This window comes from Leuciscus leuciscus (assembly GCF_965113295.1).
Source record: "Leuciscus leuciscus genome assembly, chromosome: 13".
NCBI lineage: Eukaryota > Metazoa > Chordata > Actinopteri > Cypriniformes > Leuciscidae > Leuciscus > Leuciscus leuciscus.
Genome location: NC_138737.1, coordinates 1,176,827 through 1,200,986, shown reverse-complemented (window position 1 = coordinate 1,200,986; position 24,160 = coordinate 1,176,827). Strand labels below are relative to the sequence as shown.

At 36.7% G+C, this 24,160-nt stretch overlaps 1 protein-coding gene across 4 annotated transcripts; it reads left to right on the top strand.

Moving 5' to 3' along the window:
- The first annotated feature begins 3,847 nt into the window (after nt 1–3,847).
- cdc14b (cell division cycle 14B) lies at nt 3,848–23,885 on the top strand. Of its 4 annotated transcripts, none has more exons than XM_082188878.1 (16): nt 3,848–4,132; nt 5,516–5,606; nt 6,499–6,574; nt 6,707–6,799; nt 6,939–7,015; nt 7,216–7,282; nt 7,352–7,414; nt 7,738–7,825; nt 8,982–9,212; nt 11,256–11,394; nt 12,293–12,461; nt 13,188–13,291; nt 19,649–19,696; nt 20,660–20,713; nt 23,113–23,178; nt 23,331–23,885. In XM_082188878.1, the coding sequence occupies exons 1-16, from the start codon at nt 4,030–4,032 to the stop codon at nt 23,368–23,370; spliced, it is 1,509 nt and encodes a 502-aa protein (XP_082045004.1). In that variant the 5' UTR covers nt 3,848–4,029; the 3' UTR covers nt 23,371–23,885. The 4 variants fall into 4 exon arrangements, with proteins under 4 accessions (XP_082045004.1, XP_082045002.1, XP_082045005.1 ...); XM_082188876.1 differs by lacking the exon at nt 23,113–23,178 and adding an exon at nt 20,813–20,996; XM_082188877.1 differs by lacking the exons at nt 3,848–4,132; nt 23,113–23,178 and adding exons at nt 4,834–5,270; nt 20,813–20,996.
- Nucleotides 23,886–24,160: the final 275 nt, after the last annotated feature.

Below are 24,160 nucleotides of genomic sequence, written 5' to 3'. Positions count from 1 at the left end.
CTATACAATAACAAAACCTATTTCTCCTGAAATCCATGTCATGTTTTCCCTATACCTTTAGTAGCTCGTGCACCGTCAGTGAGTTAGGAAAAACCAAACAGAAGAAGAGTTAGGAGCGCGAAATCTGACAGAGCAGGTGACGGCGGTGTCGTCTCACATGGTGAAATCTCATATGGCAGGTGACGGCGGTGTCCTCGCAGAGAAACCGAAGTACAGTTGTAAATTTATGTTTCCATTTATGGGTATACACGGGTTTCTTGTATACAAACAATACCGGATGCGCGCGCATCCAGGAGGCAAAAAACCGCTATCTGTTATGCCGAGTTCTGTAATAAAAGAATAAAATAACATTGTAATTAACGTAGATTTCGCATTGTTTGTAATTTTTTGTTGACTCAATAATAAACTGCAATTTCAGAGTTGGATCTGTTTGTTTGTGTTTCATATTAATATAACATTATGTAAAAAGTCCAACTGTTTACGAATCAAAATCCGGACATACTGTGATGCATGTATGAATTATCATGTTAGACTAAGTTAGTAATGTAACAGCCAATGTTAGCAGTGCAGCATCGCCCGAATTTGCTTTTATATAAGTTAACCTTGTTTACGTTACTTTACGACCTGCAACATTTCATGACTTCACACATATAACGTTACTTAGGCCTACTGTAAATCAAAGATTTGACGATGGATTATACGTGCTGTCATGAGCACATACTAGAGTTTAACTGCTCAACCAGTTATGAACAGTGAAAAAAATACATGTTTATTTTTTCAAACAGCTATTTAGATCGCAAATTTGACATTTAGTATACCAAGTGTGTAGTATACTACAAGAGAACATTCAAATAAATGCTGTTCTTTTGAATTTTCTATTCATCAAAGAATCCTAAATAAAATATGTCACAAAAATAAGCAGCACAACTGTTTTCAACATTGATAATTATCAGAAATGTTTCTTGAGCATCAAATCATCATATTAGAATGATTTGTGAAGGATCATGTGACACTGAAGACTGGAGTAATGATGCTGAAAATTCAGCTTTAATAAATTACACGTTTTCCTTTTGAATGCATTTTAAAATGTATGTTCCAATAATATTTCATAATATTCCTGTTTTACAGATTTTTTGAGGACAAGAGACTGCTTTCAAAAACATAAAAATCTTACCAACCCCAAACTTTTGAACAGTAGTGTAGGCTATACATGGATTTCGAATAAAATAATTATATCAGGCCATACAATTGCTGGCCACTTGTCATCCACAATCCAAAGATCGTCATGTATTGCGTAGGGATCCGGCAAGATCTCACCATTGCTGAGAGTACGTTTTTTAATATTATCGCCACGTTATATGTGTGAAGTCATGAAATGTTGCAGGTCGTAATGTAACGTAAACAAGGTTAAATGATATAAAAGCAAATTCGGGCTCTATAGATGCTGCACTGCTAACATTGGCTGTTACATTACTAACTTAGTCTAAGGCCCTGTCCCAAATGGCGCACTTCATGCGGACTTTCGGTCTCGTGGACTTGAATTGCGCGTGCTCGCTGAGTCTACGAGTCCGTAGGCCGTCCCATTCAGCATTTTACCGCTCTGAAGTGTGCTCAGCAGCGCCCCCTTTGTACCCTTGAAGCGGTCTTCCACGAAGCCCGCATAGATGCAGGCTCCACGCACTTTAACTACCCAGGAATCCTTGCGAAAGGCCAATCAGACAACAGATGGGAGGAGATTTCACTCACGGATAATTGTTGACATGGCTGTGAAGAAAATATTACTGTTTTTATGACCTAAATGTACATTTTACCAGTTGTTACCTACAGTTTATACAAACATTATGGTCATCGACCAGTGGTTGATGTCTCAAACATAATAATAGCGTGTTTAATAATACGATCGCATTATGATTCATTAAATAAATAGAACCGAATGGCAGGGCTTTACTGAGTCATATGTAAACATAGTATGAATATTGAAACCTGTAAATTGAAAAAAATATGTTTAAATTATGTTTTAAAATTGTAATCTTAGTTCAAATGGAACATTATGTATTATTATGTACAACTGTACATCATTTAAATAAGCATGATTTATCTATTGTCTAATACCCAGGTGATATGCATAATATCAAAATATAGAACTGTAAAATTAGGCTGTGTAGTGGACATGCAGATAAGACGTCGGAGCGCAAAAATGCGATTTCTCCTGTCCAACAACAACCAGACCGTTATTTCCGGCATGCCGATCGAGTCTGTCCCAAAAATACCTCTCAATGCGCCCTCGTGGACTCGCGCCAAGGGCCCTATAGGTCTGCACTACATGACGTCACCAAAGTGTGGACTCTGAGGAAGTCCACAAGTCCGGAGTGTGCCATTTGGGACAGGGCCAATCATGATAATTAGCATTTTGACTTAGCGACAACACCACCACTATGCTACTAGCCTACCCTAAACCCTTTAACGTTACTCTGGTACGAAGGCCGCGGGTCTTTTCTGCCTCCTGGTTGCGTGCGCATGCAGTGATGACGTCGCCGAGAAATCCATGTATTGCCAGAGTTTTTCCTGCATAAAGAATTATAAGGCGGCTGCCTCCGTCAAATTTCGTGCCGCCTCCGGCTCTCGACAAAACTCGGACAGACAGTCACATGGTCAGATACACTTTCCCCACCGTGATGGTTCTGTTGCGGTTATAAAAATATTTAAAATAATCTAATTTAATACAGTTATAATTTTTCAATGTAAATTATTTAATTTGATTGGTAACAGCCTAGTGTCTTATTATTTTAATTGGATATATTTATCAAATTTAAGAATTTGAAATGAAAGATGGAGCATACAGTTAATAAAATTAGGGGGGAAAATGCCCTTTATAAAGGTACAAAAAACTATTCTGAGTGTTTTCAAACAGTGATGTAATGAAAAATTGACAATTTTAAGTTTGAAGGGAGTAAAGCCTCTGTTTAGGCTATTAAGGAAATATAATTTTGCCAAAAGAAGAACTTTTATTTTAAATAAATGTTCATTTTAAATCAGCATGTCAGTGTGATATGTTACCATATTATCATGCTTAACACTAAGAATTTTAATAATTGTAATGTGATGATCAGATGCAGATATCTAAATCAGAGAATATCATAGGTTCGGGCGGTTTGCGGGTGGATTATTTATTTTTAACAGTGGATTCGGGTGACTCAAAGTGCACCAGATTAATGAATTTACCTTTAAAATGTACAAAATTTTCTTCCGGGGGAGCATGCCCCCGGACCCCCCTAGAGGTACCAAGTACACAGCTGTCCCCCCCAATGTGTGATTGACAATTTCGCCCTTGCATGTATGTATATACATTTATATCCAGATCCATATATGTCCAGTTTAAGTTTCATTCCCAAACTCAAAAGATAAGAAATAAGATATTTAACATAAAGAAAATTAAATCTGCATATATTATAGACTAATATATCCCCATTATGCATAAATTCTTAACAATTTGAGTGTCAGTGTCCCAGTAAGCGTTTTTATTGCTTGTTTCACCCCATCACTTTTTAGTAATCATCATAAATTAGGCATCATTCGAAAGCGTTATATTACCTTTTAGCGTTTCAAGTTTTGCGATATCAACTTTAGATTTGGAACACAACTTGTTTAGACATATTATGGCTTTGTTTTTCAAACAATTTTAGGATAAAACACTACAGTTTTTTGTACACAACAGTTATGAGAATTAGATGAAATCATAAAAACACAATACAAACAATCATAAAAACCAAATCTCAGACTGTGTGTGTTTCGTGACGGGTTAAAGTTCTGCCAGTGCCCGGATGTTGGGCAGCAGGATGGTGGCGCAGTGACGTCACTCGGACGGCTTTTAGAAACTTGCCTTCCACATACGTCACTCGCAGGACAACTGGCTCAAATATATACTTCGGTCTGCAGCGCATGGAGCTGTTACAAGCTGGACTATGCACAATAACGCACTTTCATCGCACATTCCCGTCTGAAACGCCATCTTTGCATGCCTAGAGAAGCATGAAGCGCAAGAGCGAGCGACGGAGCGAGTCGAGGAAGAGACTCTGCGCTTCTCTCAGCGGCCAGACGGAGTCCAAGAGAGACATTTACGTTCATATCACAGGTAAACAAACCACAGACGCTGCCATAATCATCTCATAAAGTAGAACCAACATTTGGATCATAAGGTAGTGTGCTATAATTCCTGTCAGGGGTTCATTTGGAGCTTTTTGGCACCGAAACATGCGATCACATTAGACTTAAACTGCTGTTTATATGGAGATTAACGCTGGTTATATATGAGAGTGATTAAAACATCACTATTAACTTCTAATTTTGCCTGTTCAAGGGCTGAATCATCTTCTTTGTTCTGTTCGCTGATTGTAAATCACTGAAAATAAATGAGTGTAATTAAATAGTGAATCAAAGCGAGAAAAAAATTAAATCCTATTGGCCAATCGACGCTTCTCTCCTAGCAACGGCTTGGGCAGCGTGCCAATCAGAGTCGAATGCTCCCTGCTCTTTAGTTTAAATTCTGTGGAGGGAGGGGCCTAATGTGATTGACGTGTCAGCGGTATGGCCCGTGAACCAATCAGGTACCGGAAAAGGTTTTTTAATTGCATAAATTATAGACTTTACAAACAAATGTGCGTAATTACTTTACAATTTAAGTTTTTGGTTTACGTTACAGTCATGAAAATGGGAGGAAATGTGTTTTAAATCAAAGAAACACACTACGAACAATCTTAAAAAATAGTTTATTTTGACCAATCGGCGCATCGAATGTTCCCTGCTCTACCGTTTAAATTCTGTAAGGAGGGGCCTAGTTGTGATTGACGTATCAGCGTCCGTTGTGAACCAATCAGGTGCCGGAAAAGCTTTTAACTTTGGCTTTAAACGGCATTGATTGAACTTTATTCGGACTTCAGGAGCAAGAGAGAAAGATCGCTAGTGCTGTGTAACGTTATTTACGTTTATAAAGCGTCAAAGCGGATGTATTGTTTTAGTTTCTCTTAGTTTTTAATTCAAGTTCAACGCGTAAACATGAAGTATTTTTACTTTCTTGATGCATAATTTCCTATAACACACTCGATTTCTTTATAAAGTGTCGACGAAAATTTGACTATTTTTGGTTGTATGAGTAAATGTAGTTTGGAATTAGATTAAACTAAACCAAGATTTAAAAAAATAAATAAAAATGTACCGGAACGACGTTTACATAGAAACCTGCGATCTGTCAAACTGCATCGAGGTCATTAAAGGTGATGCTCGTATTTCTTTTTGTTTTTAAATGTCCTTTAGTTTCGTGGTCCGGATCAGTCTGTGTGAATTCACTGGGTTTTGTTTAGTCTTTTAACTCACTTCCGGGACGCGGATTCAAATCTCTCGGACCAATAGATTCATCAGATCATGTGTTTACATTAATGGACCGCGTGGAAATGCTTCTGTTGTGAGAGATTTCAGAAGAATTTGGTTTCCTTCATCATGTGCACTTTGTGTTTTTCAGATCAGCTGTATTTTGCTCTTCTTCATCAGAAGGTGAAGAGCTCTCCTGACAGACACTGTTTCTGCATAGATGAAGAGCTCTCCTATGAGAAGTAAGAGAGGTTTACTTGTAAAACACAGTCTATGGCTCATTATTAGGGACATTCTAATACACTTAATGCTACATCATCATATTTGATAAGTGATGAGGCCTCTTACATGTTCAAAATCATTGCACACAATCTAATTCATGCATTCTGTCGTTTGATTGATAGTTTAAGCTTTTCTAGCAAGAAAATGCCTTTTAGTATAATTGTAAAAACGTCCACCTTCAGCTCGTGGTTTTATTTTTTTAAATCATGAATTTGTTCATCTCTTAATCATCATTGTATTTTATTGCATTGCATTATATGTTTTAAAACTACAGAGCTTTGATTATGAAACTAAGCATTTAAATATAATCTTGCTCAGACATATTATTGACAGATATTGATATTCATGCATTTTATGAAAGTATCTGTTGCTCAGTTTGGGCCTCTGAATAAAATTAAGCATTTTTTTCCTCCATATTCTCACTATATCGTACAATGAGCCATTTTTTAAGATTTTGCAAACTTATGTAAGATTGCATCTATATGCATGCATGCATGACTGTATTTATGCATGCATATATATGTGAATAAATGCATTCATACATGCATGCATATACATGCACATGCACGCACATACACGCATATACATGCACAAACATGCATGCATACATAAGTTTACAAATGTATGCATGTATATGGATGCATTTATGCACATATGTATGTATTTATTCATGCATGCATGTAAACTTGTTTTGTGTACAACAACAATGGACAGAAAAACTCACACTGTCCCATAATCAAGACAAAACCCATATTTTTGTTGAGTTTCTCACCATTAGAATAGCCTGTATAGTTTCCAGTGCATTGCACCAGATCTTTATCATTGACCTCTTTGATTTTTATATTTGAACAGCTTCTATGCGGACTTTGGCCCGCTCAACCTGGCCATGTTTTATCGCTTCTGTTGCAAGCTCAACAAGAAGCTGAAGGTAATGACGCTTCATTATACTGGCACATAAAATGCAACGTTGCACTGCTCTACCAAACACAGTCTTTCCATGTAAGCATGCAATATCATTCCAAAGATTTGCTTTTGAATGTGTGCTTTTCTAATCCAACAGTCTTGTGTTCATGCAAAGAAGAAAATTGTGTTTTATACCTGTGGGGACAGAAAGAAACAAGCCAATGCTGCGTATTTGATCGGCTCTTACGCTGTGAGTTTCCCAGTCCAACTTTATATTTACTAATGCAATCTGATGAAATGCTCAAACATATTTATAACATGTAAACTGTGCTTATAGTTCTTCCAGATGTTGAAGGCTCACTATTGTTTGTCCTAAACCCTTTTTATAGGTAATGCATCTACAGAAAACACCAGAAGAAGCGTACAGCCTTCTTGTGTCTCAAAATGCATCGTATCTTCCTTTTCGGTAATCATTTAAATGTATCCCCAATATTATTCAAGAAAATGCATATTATTATGAGGTATCAAGTTTTCTGGCACAACAAGTTGCATGTGGACCTCAGGAAAAAAAAAAAAGAAGGATATGGCCTATTTAAAAAGCAGTTGTAATAGTAAATCTCATTTCCTTTGGATTATTTCTGTTAATCTCTGATTTAATTTTTTCAGAGATGCGTCTTTTGGAACTTGCTTGTACAATCTGAATATTCTTGACTGTCTACGTGGCATTCACAAGGTAATCCAGATCCTGCAGCTTCATCAGACTCGTTCACTATTCCTACTGATCGCATGCTCTGTGTTTCAGGCTCTGCATCTCGGCTGGCTGGATTTCTCACAGTTTAATGTGGAGGAATATGAGCATTATGAGGTGAGTTTCGAGTAAAGTTTAATCTCAGGCTTCGGATTTAATGCGTCTTTAAAGAGAAGTTGCGCTAGTGCCGGTTATCCGAGTGAAACGCTTCTGGAAGAAGAACAAATGTGGGCGGGGCTTGATTTTGTATGTGAGGAATTGATTGGATGGTTGTGGTTTGCTATTGGCTGATCTCATGTGAGTGACAGGTTGCCCCGCCCACATCATCAGAGAAGAGAAGAGATGCTGCAAGAGGAACACTGATTACAGTGCAAAAAAAACAAAACAATAATGTGCATTTGTTCATTTTGATTTCATGGTGACTTTAATATTTTTTCCAGCGGGCAGAAAATGGAGATTTTAACTGGATCATTCCAGGGAAGTTTTTGGCTTTCAGCGGTCCTCATCCAAAGAGTAAAATTGAGAATGGTGTGTATGGATTTGCTTGTTCTCACATTATACTAAAAATACCCCACAGATATTTTTTATAGCATGTTAAAATTGTCACTTTTTGAGGGTGAGCAAAAACGCGCTGTCTTTGTCTGTGTCCCTTTAAATGCAAATGAGCTGCTGCTACCGGCACAGGGGGCGGAGCTTCAAGAGCGTGTGTGTGTGTTAGCAGCTCCGATTACCTGAAGTGCACTATACACCAATACTTTAAAGGATTATTACACTTCAGAATTAAAATGTCCTGATAATTTAAATCTCCTCCACGTCATCCAAGATGTTCATGTCTTTCTTTCTTAAGTCGGAAAGAAATGAAGGTTTTTTGAGGAAAACACTCCAGGATGTTTCTCCATATAGTGACTTCAATGGGGTCCAACGGGTCGAAGGTCCAGATGTGAGTTTCAGTGCAGCTTCAAAGTCTCGACACGATCCAGCCGAGGAATAAGAGATTTTAGAACAAAATAAACATTTATATACTTTTTAAACACAAATGCTCATCTTGCACTAGCTGTGATGCGACACACATTACGTAATCAGGTTGAAAGGTCAAGCGTGACGTAGGCGGAAGAAACGACCCAGTGTTTACAAAGCAAACGTGCAAAGACTAAGTCAAACACTATTTACAAAAAAATAAAAGGTAAAACAAAGATGTCAGATGAAGTTGAAGGATAAAATAAGATGAGATGAGCATTTCTGAACCGGAACACGCGTGACCTTTCAACCTGATTACGTAATGTGTGATATAGTGGGCGTCCAAGACGAGCATTTGTGGTTAAAGTATATAAATGTTTATTTTGTTCTAAAATGTCGGCTGGTTTGTCTAGATAAGACTCTTATTCCTCGGCTGGATCGTGTCGAGACTTTGAAGCTGCACTGAAACTCACATCTGGACCTTCGACCCGTTGGACCCCATTGAAGATATGGAGAACAATCCTGGAGTGTTTTCCTCAAAAAACCTTCATTTCTTTCCGACTTAAGAAAGAAAGACATGAACATCTTGGATGACGTTGGGGAGAGTGAACAATCAGGAAATTTGAATTCTGAATGAACTAATCCTTTAACTCTAACTCTAGTCTGATCTGTGTAAAACTGGTCTGTAATGTACAGATTTATATACCTTTGTTCTGTTTTCCTTCAGGATACCCTCTTCATGCTCCTGAAGCGTATTTCCCGTACTTCAGGAAGCACAACATCACCAACATCATCCGGCTCAACAAGAAAATGTACGACGCCAAGCGTTTCACAGACATGGGCTTCAAACACCACGACCTGTTCTTTGTAGATGGAAGTACGCCTAATGATGCCATCGTCACCAAGTTCCTGAACATCTGCGAGAGCGCTGACGGAGCCATCGCCGTCCACTGTAAAGGTCTGGCACTTAAAGCTTGTTTTATGCACGCTTAACCCTTTAGAACCTGAAGCTAAAAAAAATTTTTTTGGACTGTAAAATTCTAAAACGATGGACTATCTTCATGTGCAAGGCTTTCAACAAATAACAGTTATTGACCATTATTGTGTGTGGCGAGTTTGTAAATAGAATTTAAATAGACAAAAATAAAAAATAAACGAGAATAAATGTACTGATTTTTATTTAGAAAAAAAACGGAAAAAATCACGAACGAAAGAAACGAACACTTTAAAGTTGAAAAATTAACTATAATACATATATACAAGTCTTTTTTGTGACATTGGGTTGCACAGTTTTCATTTAGGACACTTTTTTTCATACACGTCATACACGCATACAAATGCACGCACACATACACATGCGCACACACTACATGCTTAGATACGTGTAAGAGTAATGGCCATCCACTTCCCAAGTTTCATTAAAAATCATCCCAATCCCCTCTTCTGCTGTCTAACACTTCTTTCACCATGTATTTGTTCGTTTCTTTTATTATTTTATGCAATCCAAAACACTCTAACCTGCCGCGCTTCGTATCTCTCTGTTCAAATCCTTCCATCCCGCGCTGCTGTCATTTGCAGACGGAAAGCATGACATTACCGTAATAAGCCGTATATTGCCGAAAAGCGCAGTTTGTCTACTGTCAGGGGCAATTTGAATGGTTTTGATAGTGCAAACGGTTGAAGAGTTACGGTTAAATGAATACAGCTTGCTGGTATGCGTCGGCGACGACACAGCCGGTTTTAAAGAGTTAAAGACGCACCTATTAAGCTGTTTCTCCACGTTCATCTGTGTTTAGTGTGTAGTGTTGCTGTTTGAGCATTAAAAAGCTCCAGTTCTTCTCTATATCAGTGTCAGTGTTTCTGAAACGCCTCCATTAGTCTTGAGTTTCTCAATTCCTCATTATAATAATTCATACGTAGAATAAAGGGGCGGGGCCTGGTTGAGTTAGTTAGTAGTGTGTTGAAACTGGTGGTTATGGTAATTAGGGGCGGGACATTTCCCAAACACTCGAAGCGCTCGACCAATCACAACACGCTTCTCCAGCCGACCAATCAGAGCACAGTGTGCTTTTCAGAAGGAGGGGCTTCATAGAGATAGGAACTAACAGGGTTCGTTTGAAGTGCTTGAATTTGACTTTTTGAAATTTAAGTCTTGGAAAACAGCCATATTTATGAAAAGGTGCTTGAACTATTGATAGACTATAGGCTATATTAGAAAATAGTTGAATTTTATTGATAAAACAATCTTTTCTCACCCGTCTGATATTGATATAGAGCCATTTTTCATGGCTATGAGCGTGATATTGCTCATTTAAATATTCAAGGGTATGATACAGCTTTCATTCTTCAGGTCAAGCATATATTCATGGGAGAAAAAATCAGTTTGAACAAGAAAATCAATATCTTTGTCATAGTATCCTTTTAATGGTTAAAGTTACTGCAGCCATTGCATGTGCTGCACTTTATTTGTACCTTTTATTTATTTATTTTTATCTATTTACCTTTTTGATGAGTGAGATCTCTGGTTGTAGTCCTTGAAAACCAAAAAAGTAGTGCTTGAAGTCCTGGAATTTAATTTTACAGTGTGTGTACGAACCCTGAACTAAACGGTGTTACTGACAGACTGGGACAAGAGGTGCCGCAACAATGGAGAATATGAGGAAAATAATTATATTCTAGTAGAGCCCCGAAAACAACATCACGACTTTGCGATAGACGTCACATGCTGAAACTACATTGATGAGGCCTGCGCAGAATCTTTCCTGTGTTGTTGTTTATTGATTTGCATGTTTTACATGTCTGGTTGGTATCAGAATTTGTACATGTGAAAATGTGTCATTCGGAAAATTATTCACAGTGCTGGTTTGTTTATTAAATATTTCAGCTAATATGCTTTCAGCGGCCAATAACAGTGTAGCTCCGTGTATTTAAAAGGTTTTCCCCATATAATTCAATATCATAAAGTAGAGATGTTGACCAGCGTAACCACTGTGTGTTTCAGCGGGTCTGGGCCGTACAGGGACTCTGATTGGCTGTTACATGATGAAGCACTTCAGACTGACAGCAGCCGAAGCCATCGCATGGATCAGGATCTGCAGACCTGGATCAGTGATTGGACCTCAACAGAACTTTGTTGAAGAGTGGGTGATTTCTGCAAACGCTTTAATCCACAGCAATGTCGGTATTGTACCGGTCAAAAGTTTGGAGTACCGGAATTTAGATTAATGCTGTGCTCACCAAGGCTGTGTTTATTTGATCAAAAATACTGTAAAAATAGTGAAATATTATGAGAATGTAAAATATCTGTTTTTATGTGAATATATATATATATATATATATATAATATATTAGTCAAATGTAATTTATATCTTGTGATCAAAGCTGAATTTTCAGCATCATTACTCCAGTCTTCAGTGTCACATGATCCTTCAGAAATCATTCTAATATGATGATTTGATGCTCAAGAAACATTTCTGATTATTATCAGTGTTGAAAACCGTTCATGATTTTATGGCAGTTTGGGGTAAGAAGAAAAAAATTATACTTTTATTCAGCAAAGACGCATTAAATTGATCAAAAGTGACAGTAAATACATTTCTAATGTTACAAAAGATTAAAATACTGTTCTTTTGAAATTTATATTCATCAAAAAATCCTGGAAAATATGTATCACGGTTTCCACAGAAATGTTTTCAACATTGATAATAATTATAAATGTTTCTTGAGCATCAAATCATATTAGAATGATTTCTGAAGGATCATGTGACACTGAAGACTGGAGTAATGATGCTGAAAATTCAGCTTTGATCACAGGAATAAATTACACTTTACTATATATTCACATAGAAAACAGATGATTTACATTATGATAATATTTCACTATTTTTACTGTATTTTTGATCAAATAAACTTTTCAGGATTTAAACTTAACTTTTTTTTTTCAAAAACAATAAAAATCGTAATTATTCCAAACATTTGACCGGTAGTGTATGACCAGTCTAGGCCTAATACTACTTTATACGCGTCTGAATGTAACAGAAAGCAGTCGAGTCTCTGGGCGGAGGGTGACCTGTACCGTCAAAACGTAAATGAGCAGGAAAACGGCTCGAGTAAAACGGCAGTGGCTGGAATCCTGTCCGGAGTAGAAGATATTTCCATCAATGGCACCAACAAGAACATTTCACAGAGGAAATCAGCCTCTGAAACGGTGAGTAACGACACTAACAACTCAGTTAATGTGTGCGTTTGACCAACAATGTAAAGTTTGGTCCACTTTGTTGCTTTAATGGCAAATAAGTGCACAATTAGCCAGGAAAAGATAATCTGATCACTTTTCTAACTTTAGTTAGTGTGTAATGTTGCTGGTTGAGCATAAACAACATCTGCAAAGTTACGACGCTCAAAGTTCAAAGCAAAGGGAGATATTTACTTTTAGATAAATCGCTTTTTAAGGACTACAACAAACGGCTGGTAGAGACTACAATGAGCTTCTTCAGGGGTTAGTGACATCACAAACCATACAATTTACATAAACTCCGCCCCCGGAACACGATTTATAGATTATCAAGACAGAATATGCTAATCAATGACTAGAAAATAGTTAACTCCACATCAGCTGCATATTCATCAACTAACATTCAGAAATTTCCTGTTGCTTCTACATGAGCTGCTAACACACACACTAGCTCCTGAAGCTCCGCCCCCTGCGCCGGGAGCACCAGCTCATTTGCATTTAAAGGGACAGACACAAAAACTGCGCATTTTCGCTCACCCTCAAAAAGTGATAATTTTAACATTCTATAAAAAATATCTGTGGGGTATTTTGAGCTGAAACTTCACATACACACTCTGGGGACATCAGAGACTTGTTTTACATCTTGTGAAAAGGGCATTATACCTCCCCTTTAACCAGATGTGTTGTTCATTTCTTCAGCACACTGAGGAAGATGAAGAGGAGTGTGGCGGTCTCACACAAGGCGATAAACTCCGAGCTCTGAAGAGTAAGAGGCAGTCCAGAGCGTCCACGGGCTCACTATCGTAAGTTCTTCTCCATTACATCCCTCTCCTGTCCATCACACATACGTGTCCATCGAGGCTGGCGGTACGGGTCCACTGGCGCAGGAGCAATCCGCTCGTTTCCTGCGAGTCTTCAGGAATAAATCCTTAATAAAGTCATATTGCTTATGATTTCAGAAAAGACCAACTTTTATTTCAAATTCCCAGGCTTTTTGTGAGCTTTGTTTTTTTTTATTGCTACAAAGATACAATGAATGCATGCAAACTGCATTTGAGATCTGAATTAAAGGTGATGTGTAACAATTTAATCCTTTAAAGCCTGAAAAAGTCAAAAAAAATCTTTTTTTATGGAACAGTTTATTGAATCTAAACATGTAAATGTATCTTTAGATACATCAGGCTTTTATGGCTCATATCGTCTGATATAGTGAGAATATGGAGGAAAAAACAGCTTAATTTTATTCAGAGGCTCAAACTGAGCAAAAATATGGTGCAGATGCTGATATTTATATGAAATTTTGATGCGTATAACGTATAATCTTTATAACAGTATAGCAGATACTTACATAAAATGCATATAAATATCAATATCTGCGATAAGATTATATTTAAATGCTTAGTTTTATAATCAAATCTCTGTACATTACAGAGATGAACAAATAAACCTTCCTCAAACGCCTGATGATCATATTTAATACTCCTGATTTTAAAAAATAATAAAAAAGCGAAGCTGCTTCAGTCACGCTGAAATATTACTAACAATATTAAAGTTATTCTTGCGTTAACTTGATAAAACCAGGTCAGATTTCTCAGCAGAAAGACTCGTGAAGCTCGAAGCTGAAGGAGGACGTTTATACAATTATACCTAAAGACTTTATTGATTAAATGATAATAAATTATCAATCAGACGACAGAAGGACTGGAGGAGATTGTGTGTGTTTTGATCATGTTTATAATTTAGAGACCAGTAGCTTTACAGCACTGAATCCACCATTAACGTGAACTAGGAAATGAACTTGAGAAAGCCACGCGCCAGTGGACGTGAACCGCGTTAGACACTCATCGAGTCGATTCCCCCACCGGATAATCTGCATAAATTAGTGGTTTTCCGGTAATGATGGATGTTTAAGTGTGTGTGCATGACTTACAGAGACTAACTGCATGTTTTACACCGTGTCCTAACCAGCGCGACGCGATAAGATTCCAGCGACAAATAATGTGTCTGTCCACACTAGACGCGACGTGACTGCGAGATGCGTCAAAATCAATCAAAACCCACAGCCAATCAGAACAGCGTGTGGGCGGAGTCAGCCAATCAGAACAGCGTGTGGGCGGGGTCAGCCAATCAGAACAGCGTGTGGCCGGAGTCAGCCAATCAGAACAGCGTGTGGGCGGGGTCAGCCAATCAGAACAGCGTGTGGGTGGAGTCTCGCGGCACCAGAGTAATCTCGACGGCACTCGTAAGAACATGGATAAGTCGCTACATAATCAAATTCACAAATATTACACCATTTAAACATTATTAAAAATACATAGGCTGAGTTACTAAAACAATCTTTGTCAAAGAATACACTTGTTTGTTCTCAGTTTGAATGCTCTTGTTTACATTTGTTTAATTTCAAGATCTGAGGTGAATTATCCACTGTTGCTTTTACAGCCTCAAAGCTGGAGCACTAAATGATGTTCAGAGTCACATGACACGCTTTTAACATTAAATAAAGCACATAAACAGCACCTGAGATTATCATCGACACACTTTGTGTTTGTTGTTCCAGCGCGACGTCGCAGAAAACTAGAAACCGTTTCTAAAACAGAATCGTGGCGTGTCGTCGTCGCGGCTGGTTAGGACACACACTCTGATTAACGTGAACCTTTTATCACGCGTTGCGCGTAGTTTAGCACACGGTGTTAGAGTCTTCCTGTTAATGATTGTGCTGGCGAGACGAGAAAGACCCCAAAAGCCTTTTATCACACAGCAGGCGAATGGTAGTAAAGTGTTGCAGTTTTCTGGGCTCGCTGTGGCCCGACTGTTGTGTGTCGTTGAAACGGTAGCAGAATGACGTTCAGGTGAGTCTGTGACATCATCGCCCATCATAACGAACATGTGGCTGACGCAGGTCCTCATTTCATTCAGTGCCTTTGTTTTGCTTCCACGTTCACTGAGAACGTGTTTTATTTTTTAAATATATTTTTTAACTAAACCTCAGTTTGGGTCTAATAGTGTAAACGGGGTCACAACCAAAAAAAAGGCCGTCCAGCTTCACAAACTGCTCTGACCTTTTCTTGTAACATGTTCAGTGCTTTTTTGATGTTCTAACCAAGTCTTGGCTTTGCATGATGATGTTTGATGATGTATGTGTGCATGAAGTGTGTGTTGTTGTGACCGGTTTGCTTTGATCGTCTTTTTCAATTTCACTGTAAACTGGATCTGATCTCAGACCGATACAGACACTGATTGAATTCGATTTACAAATTGGAAACCCATTTCCATCAAAATTTGGTTTGTAGGCTTAAGTTTTGTAATATTTAAGTGTCTATAAAGAGCATTTACTCCGTTTTATCCTCATCCATGATCAAAAATCCTGGTTTAAAGTGCCTCTATTATGCTTTTTGGGATGTTATCTTTCATGTAGTGTGTAATATAGCAGCTATTTGTGAATGGAAAAAGGTCTGCGAAGATGAAAATTATTATATATCACATAGAAAATGTAGAAATTTCACATAGAAATGAAGTTATTATCTCCCAAAAGTAGGTCGATTCTGAGCAGCTGTCAGTATTTCCAGTCTCACTTCCTGTTGCAGTGTAACAATGTCGCTAATTTGCATAATGCCCGCCTCTGGTCTTGATTGGCTAAATGGTGTCTCTTAGCTCCGCCCTCAAACACTGTAGTGTATCTGAGACTGGAAGAGTTTGTGTTGTTCATGTCGAGAAGACTCTGAGATTGATACGGTAAAACCCACGTCATCGTTCCTGTTCGTATCACTGTGATCAAGAGCTGAGATTCAGATATGATAATGAGTGTTTGGTTTCTGACCAATCAGAGCAGAGCAGCTCTCAGAGAGGCGGAGCTTAGAGAGACTGAATCTTCGATGGAAGCGTTTCAGGCACTGAGAGAAAAGAGCTGATGCTGAAGTGGAGATTATGAGGAAACTAGTGTTTTTTTTTTTACTTTAGATGCATGTAAATCTGTTACAGGAGACCTTTAAAACAACATTAGGAGCTTTAATAGCATAATAAGGGCACTTTAAAGCACACGGTTCATGTTGTAACGAGGCAGAAATGGAGTGAATGTGGTTTGGCAGATCCGTCCAGTGTGCAGTGATGGGAAAAGGCTTCTGTCTTCCTTCCTTGTCTTGTGTTGTGTTCTGAATTTCGCCCCTGTGTTCAGATGGCCGCTAGCTTTGCTGCTCTCTGCTCTCTGTAGCGTTGTCTTCTGCTGGATGTTGTTTGGCTTCCCTTCCATCCATTACTGTATAGACGGGGTGGGATTGTAAATGATTTCTCCCGTCACTCTCTTAGCCCTTCTCTGGACTGGAACGCTGTAAGTGTCTCGACGGATCGTCCTTTACAAACATCACAGGCGTCCTGAAAACTGGGACGCCAGTCTGAGATACAGCATTGGTTTATTCCTTTAGGAACATTTCGGTGTGATTTTTACGAACGATAAGCTCTATTTTCAGCATTTGTGGCTTAATAATGAATATAACCAACAATAAATCACTGACAGTTTTTTAAAGTCCCGCTGTAGTCAATAATTGTATCCCTTAACTCATCTTTGGTTTCCAAAATTACATATTTAAAAGTTTTTTTCTTGAAAATAATGTCTTAATACCTTAAAATATCTTGACTGTAACTCAACATCCTTGCCTCATTTATTATGCGTGGTTCTATGTATATGCAAATGAGCCCCGCCTCCACTCACTCACTCAGCTCAGAGATCCACTGGTTGACGATCACACGTTGATCTGATTGGTTACAAGGTAGTTTGTGACGTCAGAAACACCAGCGATTTCAAAGCGTGTGTTTGAGACTGTCTTTGGTTCACTGCAGTTTTAAGGAGGAAATACTCAGCAATGCTGTCGACTTATGAATTTACACATGCTTTGTTTTAAAGCATATTAAAAACACCATATGGACACATAAACAACATTAAAAGCTGGATTTACACCACAGGGGGACTTTAGTCAAATAGAATCAGAATTCCAGTAAAGAATTTGCAATGCCAACAAAAAATGCCCTGTTAGGTCATGATATAAAAAGTCGAAATTATGATTTCCAATTTTTTATTTATATTTTGTCTTGCTAAAAATCTTATATTTTTAACAAGTCATGTATTTTCTGTGGTAATGCACATTATGACGCACATTCTGCTGTCAATAGAGCTTAAAACCTGGAACATTCCTTCAACTTCACTGGAGGATTATTAAGTTGGCTTGGAAAAGCCAACTTACTGATATTGTACTTAAGATTATTATTATGATTATTCTTAGACTAATTTCTCCACGCAACTCCTCCTAAACTGTTCAAGCTACAACCACTAAACTCAGACTAGACCTTCAAACGGTTCTGACTCGAGTTGCTTCATCTATTTAGACTGATCTGACTTACGGTTTTCCTAAAATTGCTGATAAAAACTTGGAAAAATCCCATAGACTTTCATTGCGGAATGTTCAAATTGAGCCAAGACTATTTAAACTTCAACTGCCTAAATTCAAATGTTGACAGTTGGAGAGGCTCATTAGACTCCGTCAGCTGCCGCTCTATCTACTATTTCTAATTCACTGAGACTCATTTAAGCTTTCTTTCTTTCTTTCTTTCTTTCTTTCTTTTCTTTTTCTTTCTTTCTTTCTTTCTTTCTTTCTTTCTTTCTTTCTTTCTTTCTTTCTTTCTTTCTTTCTTTCTTTCTTTCTTTCTTTCTTTCTTTCTTTCTTTCTTTCTTTCTTTCTTTCTTTCTCTCTTTCTCTCTTTCTCTCTTCCTTTCTAACTCTAAACTAAATTCAAATGTTGACAGTTGGAGAGGCTCATTAGACTCCATCAGCTCTATCTACTATTTCTAATTCACTGAGACTCATTTAAGCTTTCTTTCTTTCTTTCTTTCTTTCTTTCTCTTCTTTCTTTCTCTTCTTTCTTTCTCTTCTTTCTTTCTTTCTCTTCTTTCTCTTCTTTCTTTCTTTCTTTCTTTCTTTCTTTCTCGCTCTTTCTTTCTCTCTTCCTTTCTAACTCTAAACTAAATTCAAATGTTGACAGTTGGAGAGGCTCATTAGACTCCATCAGCTGCCGCTCTATCTACTATTTCTAATTCATTGAGACTCATTTAAGCTTGCTTTCTAACTAATATTTCTAAACTGAAAACCTTCAAACTTCTACAAACTTTTAAAACTACTAAACTAAAACTTAAACTAATTAAAACTGAAAACATTCAAACTTTTAAAACTACTAAACTAAAAATTAAACTAATTAAAACTAAAAACTTCAAACTTCAAGCTTTTAAAAATTCTTCAAACTTTCTGGCAAGGCTTTTTCATACCAACTTAAAGTTTGTCTACAAACTTTTTCATCTAGTTATTATTATTATTATGATGCTCTTTTGGAATCAGATTCATGAGGTTCATCTAAAGCCTCAGTTTGGTGTGTTGAGTTTGACCAGCGTAAACTGAGAATATGTCATAAATGTAATGCATTGATTCTTGTGTTTTTCCACTTTGGAGTTTCAACAAATAATTCTGCATGTTGATCCTTTAATCTGGCCTTACTTTATAACACAGTACACAATTCAACAATTAATTCAGAAACATGACGTATAACATGCTTTATGCAACTGGATAGTTTTTTTACGGATGTACATGTGTGTTTTGTGTCTCTCTCCCTCTTTATCTAAATGTCTTGCTTTAAAGCCCCGAACAAGCTAATATTCCATAAAACTGCTTTGAAACAATGTTTTGTGGGAATTGATCCACATATAAACTGAAATGGACCAAGTTTTATATTAAAACGACACCAAAATCAATTTGCATTATTCCTATACATTTCACAAAAGCTCTTTAATTCCACCAACAAAACCATAATGCTAAAAACAATGTCAAATAGCAATGAAATGTAATGCATATTGAAGTGTAATCCTCTATAGTTCAGTCATTATCAATGAAGCTGATCGCACAATTATTTCTGTATTTCAACAGTGTTATGAGATCAATGCTGCTGAAAATGTTTCGTTATGGAATGCGTGAATGGCCAAATCCACAGAAATTATGTTTTTTTTGCTCTCAGTAATGAAGTTTTGCTGAATGACTGTATAAATGCACGTTGTATGATTTGGCGGCGGCTGTAGAGAATGCTTTTAAATATTTATGAAATGTTGTTTTTGTCTTTACTTGCAGGTTGGAAGAAAATACAATTCACACCAAATCAACATCAAAGTCATTAAGGTAACTCTTCCTATTTAATTGAGTAAAACTATGTTCTCTGTAATTATATCCTTGTTAAAAGAAATACAGAGAATATTAATTTTGTCAAATCACTTTAACATCATATTCCTTTTTAACAAGAGTTATTTTACAATTACATGTGCGAGGTTGTAAAAGGGTTGTTTTGTCAGTCAAACCCCTGAGATCTTATATAGTTAATATAGCAATAATAATAAAATAATCAACATATTCACAATGTTATGTAGCTAAACAAATAAAATATTTTAATTTTTTTAATATTTTATTTGGATTGTTTTTATTTTTTAAATTATTTACTTATTTTTTTATATTCAATTATTTAGATTATTGGTATTCGATTATAAAAAATATATATATTTAAGCATGTATTTTATTTTATTTTTTATATATATGTAAAAAAAAATGTAATTTATAGCAGTGGTGTTTGAGTAATCTTTTTTATTATTAATTACAATTTTTTATATTTAATTAGATTATTGGTATTCAATTACTGACAAAAATAGCCTTTTTTTAAGCAAGTATTTTTATTGTTTGAATTTTTTAAATTATTTAAACTTTTTTTGTATTTAATTATTTAGATTATTGGTATTCGATTATTAAAAAAATAGATTTTTTTAAGCAAGTATTTTATTTTTATTAGTTTTTTTATATTTCAATTATTTAAAAATAATTTTTTTAAATTTAATTTATAGCATTGGTGTTCGAGTAATCTTGTTTTTTTTTTGGGTTTTTTTATTACAATTTTTTATATTTAATTATTTAGATTATTGGTATTGGATTACTGACAAAAAATTTACTTTTTTAAGCAAGTATTTTATTTTGATTTGTTTTTTATTTTTAATATTTAATTATTTATGTCATTGGTGTTCGATTACTGACGATTTTTTTTTTTTTTTTTTTTTAATTATCAACTTTGCTATAATCTGTAAACCATCCCTCATGCAGCTCAGATAAAAGGAGAAGGACACGGGCATCGCTCGGGTCCAACAGGGCCAGTGGGTGAGTGATTCAAGGAGGTTTTCACGCCGTTTTGCATTAAAATCACTAAAGCAACGTGAGCAAAGCTCTAGTGTGATGGTTGACGTTTTCCTTTCACAGCCCTTTACATTCAAGGCTCGCTCAGTCTTTAGGCAGCTTGCACGTAATGGCCTGTGAAACGGACGGCGTGTTCTCTGACGTTAGCGCTGGCTCTATGGCCAACAATAGTTTCATCAAGCAGTCGAGCTTAAAGCACTTAAAGCCACACCAGAGGACTTACTCTGCCTTAAGTTCCCTGAGCTCAGTAAGTCCCAGAAGCCCGTGTGATCGGGGCTCGTAAACGCTCTCGTCTCCGGCACGTCTCCATCTTTCCTGCATGACTCTGACGGGCTGAGCGTCTCTCGTCTTCGCTTGCACGCTATCATGCTATCATGGACGACTCGATCGTGATTCAGAGCTGGGCAACTATTAGTCGCATACAAAATAAAAGTTTGTGTTTACAAAATATATGTGTGTGTATTTATATATAAAGTTATTATATACAGTACACACACAAAAATGTGACCCTGGACCACAAAACCAGTCACATGGGTCGCTTTTTGACATTGAGATTTATTGATCATCTGAAAGCTGAATAAATAATCTTTCCATTGATGTGTGGTTTGTTATGATAGGACAATATTTGGCTGAGATACAACTATTGTAAATCTGGAATCTGAGGCAAAAAAATGGAAACATTGAGAAAATCTCCTTTAAAGTTGTTCATTTATGTTGGCGATTGTGCAGCATTCACTCACACACATACATGTTTTATATATTTACGGTAGGAAATTTACTAAATATCTTCATGGAACATGATCTTTACTGAATATCCTCATGATTTTTGGCATAAAAGAAGAATGGATCATTTTGACCCATACAGTGTATAGTTGGCTATTGCCAATTATGTAAACATAAACTTTTATTCTGGATGTGATGAGTCGTTGCCCAGCTCTAGTTTAGACTGGATCATGATCGGGTCTGATTGACTTCTCTCCAGTATCAGTGATCATGAGTCGGACCCGTTTACTCCTGGATGATCGTGTGTCTCTGATGCTTCGTCTATGATCAGGTTTATCTGTCAATATATTTGGGCTTTTAAAGCTGCATGCAAATGCAAAGTTTAAAGCTCTAGTTTTTAGGTGTTTGGAATTTATGCTCACCAAGTCTGCATTTATTAGATCTAAAATACAGTAAAAATCTAAAAATATTTTTATGATTTAAATCATCTGTTTTCTATGTGAATATATAATAGTGTAATTTATATCCTGTGATCAAAGCTGAATTTTCAGCATCATTACTCCAGTCTTCAGTGTCACATGATCCTTCACAAATCATTCTAATATGATGATTTGATGCTCAAGAAACATTTATGATTATTATCAATGTTCATATTTTTGTGAAAACTGATACATTTTATTTTTCAGGATTCTTTGATGAATAGAAAGTTCGAAAGAACAGCGTTTATTCAAAAATATTATTTTGTAACTTTATTAATGTCTTTACTGTCACTTTTGATCAATTTTATGCATCCTTGATGAATATTTTTTTTTAATTATTATTATTGAAATTTTTTTTACTTAAAAAACAGCCACAAAAATATGGAATAGGAATAGGATCGTGCATTTATATAGCGCTTCACATGTACTACTGTACACCCAAAGCGCTTTACAATCATATCAGGGGATCTCTCCTCAACACCACCAGTGTGCAGCATCCACTGGGATGAGGCGACGGCAGCCACAGTATAACGGCACCAGTGCGCTCACCACACACCAGCTATAGGTGGAGAGAGGAGAGAGAGTGATAGAGCCAGTTCAGTGTAAGGGGATCATTAGGAGGCCATTATTGGTTAGGGCCAATGGGTGGAGTGTGGCCAGGACACCGGGGTTACACCTCTACTCTTTACGAGAAATGCCATGGGATTATTAATGACCACAGAGAGTCAGGACCTCGGTTTTACGTCTCATCTGAAGGACGGTGCTCTTTGACAGTATAGTGTCCCCATCACTACACTGGGGCGTTAGGACCCACACAGACCACAGGGTGAGCGCCCCCTGCTGGCCTCACTAACACCTCTTCCAGCTTCCAGAAAATTCAGCTTTGATCACAGGATATAAATTACACTTTACTATATATTCACATAGAAAACAGCCACTTCAAATTGCAATAATATTTCACATTTTTACTGTATTTTTGATTATATAAAAGCAGCCTTGGTGAGCATTAATCTAAATCACTCCACACTTGTGACCATGAGAGACGTGTGAATAACACCAGCTGTGAACGGGCCTCTGAAACATTAACATTAACAGAATCAGAGATTTTAGTTTTAATGGGTTTTTATCTTCCCACTGCCTTTGCACCCGTGCCTGTGATAGACGATCTCTGTCCAGAAGAAGGAAAGTGCTTCACGCAGTGCCATCGGTGCGCTTTCACAGACCATGGTATCAGATTTCCTTCGTTTCTTCTTCTTCTTTAGCTTCCTTCTGCTTTCTAATAATAGAGCGTCCTCCGCATTTAAAGCATGTGTGCATGTTGTGTTCTGGACATTTAGCACACGTTGGTTTGGTCTTTAAAGCATCTCTTGTCTTCACAGTAACTCCATCTCCAAAGCTCGAGCTCCTCTCCTCCGCTGAAACATCGACTTTTTACTTCTGTATGGTGTTCTGGGCTCGTCTACGTGATCATCTATCAACAGTGTTCAACAAGGGAATCGGTGTTCATTGAAAAAATCAGCATTTTTATTTTATAAACCGGAAGAAAAATGTTTTTTGTTTTTATCAGAGAAAGCTTTAAGCATCTGTGAAGTTCAACTTTTTATCCCGTTGTAAATATCCCGTGTCAGACGCTGCCTTTGTTATTATGCATCACTAATATTGTTTTTAATACTGTATCTAGTACTTTATTAATTCTAGTACTTTATTAACTGTAAATGATCGAATGTGAATCATGACTGAAAGCTGTATATAAGCTGAAATTTGATAGATTTTTTTTTTTTTTTTACTGTAAATAATGCATATCTTTTATTTTGATGACCAAGTTTAAATCATGATAATTTCACATGTGTATGTGTATATATATATATATATATATATATAATAGGAAAGGATTTGAGTCATATCCCTTTCAATAAATCCTTTCTGCAGTTGCATTGTGGTTAATGATTGAACGTTATTATATTTCTTACTGTATTGATTTATAATAAGGGTTTAATGAGATTTGCTTTTGTACACAATTTCTGCAGTAAATATAACTCTAGTTATGCTTGATCAGCTCTGACATATTTAATTGACTACAAATTAAATATAATTTTTAGACAAGAACAAAAGTGAAAGCCATTGAAATTCAAGACTTGGGATACTTGTTTATGCTATAGTTTGAAAAGCTAAATCAGATGAAATATTAAAACTTTACAGAGAATATAAG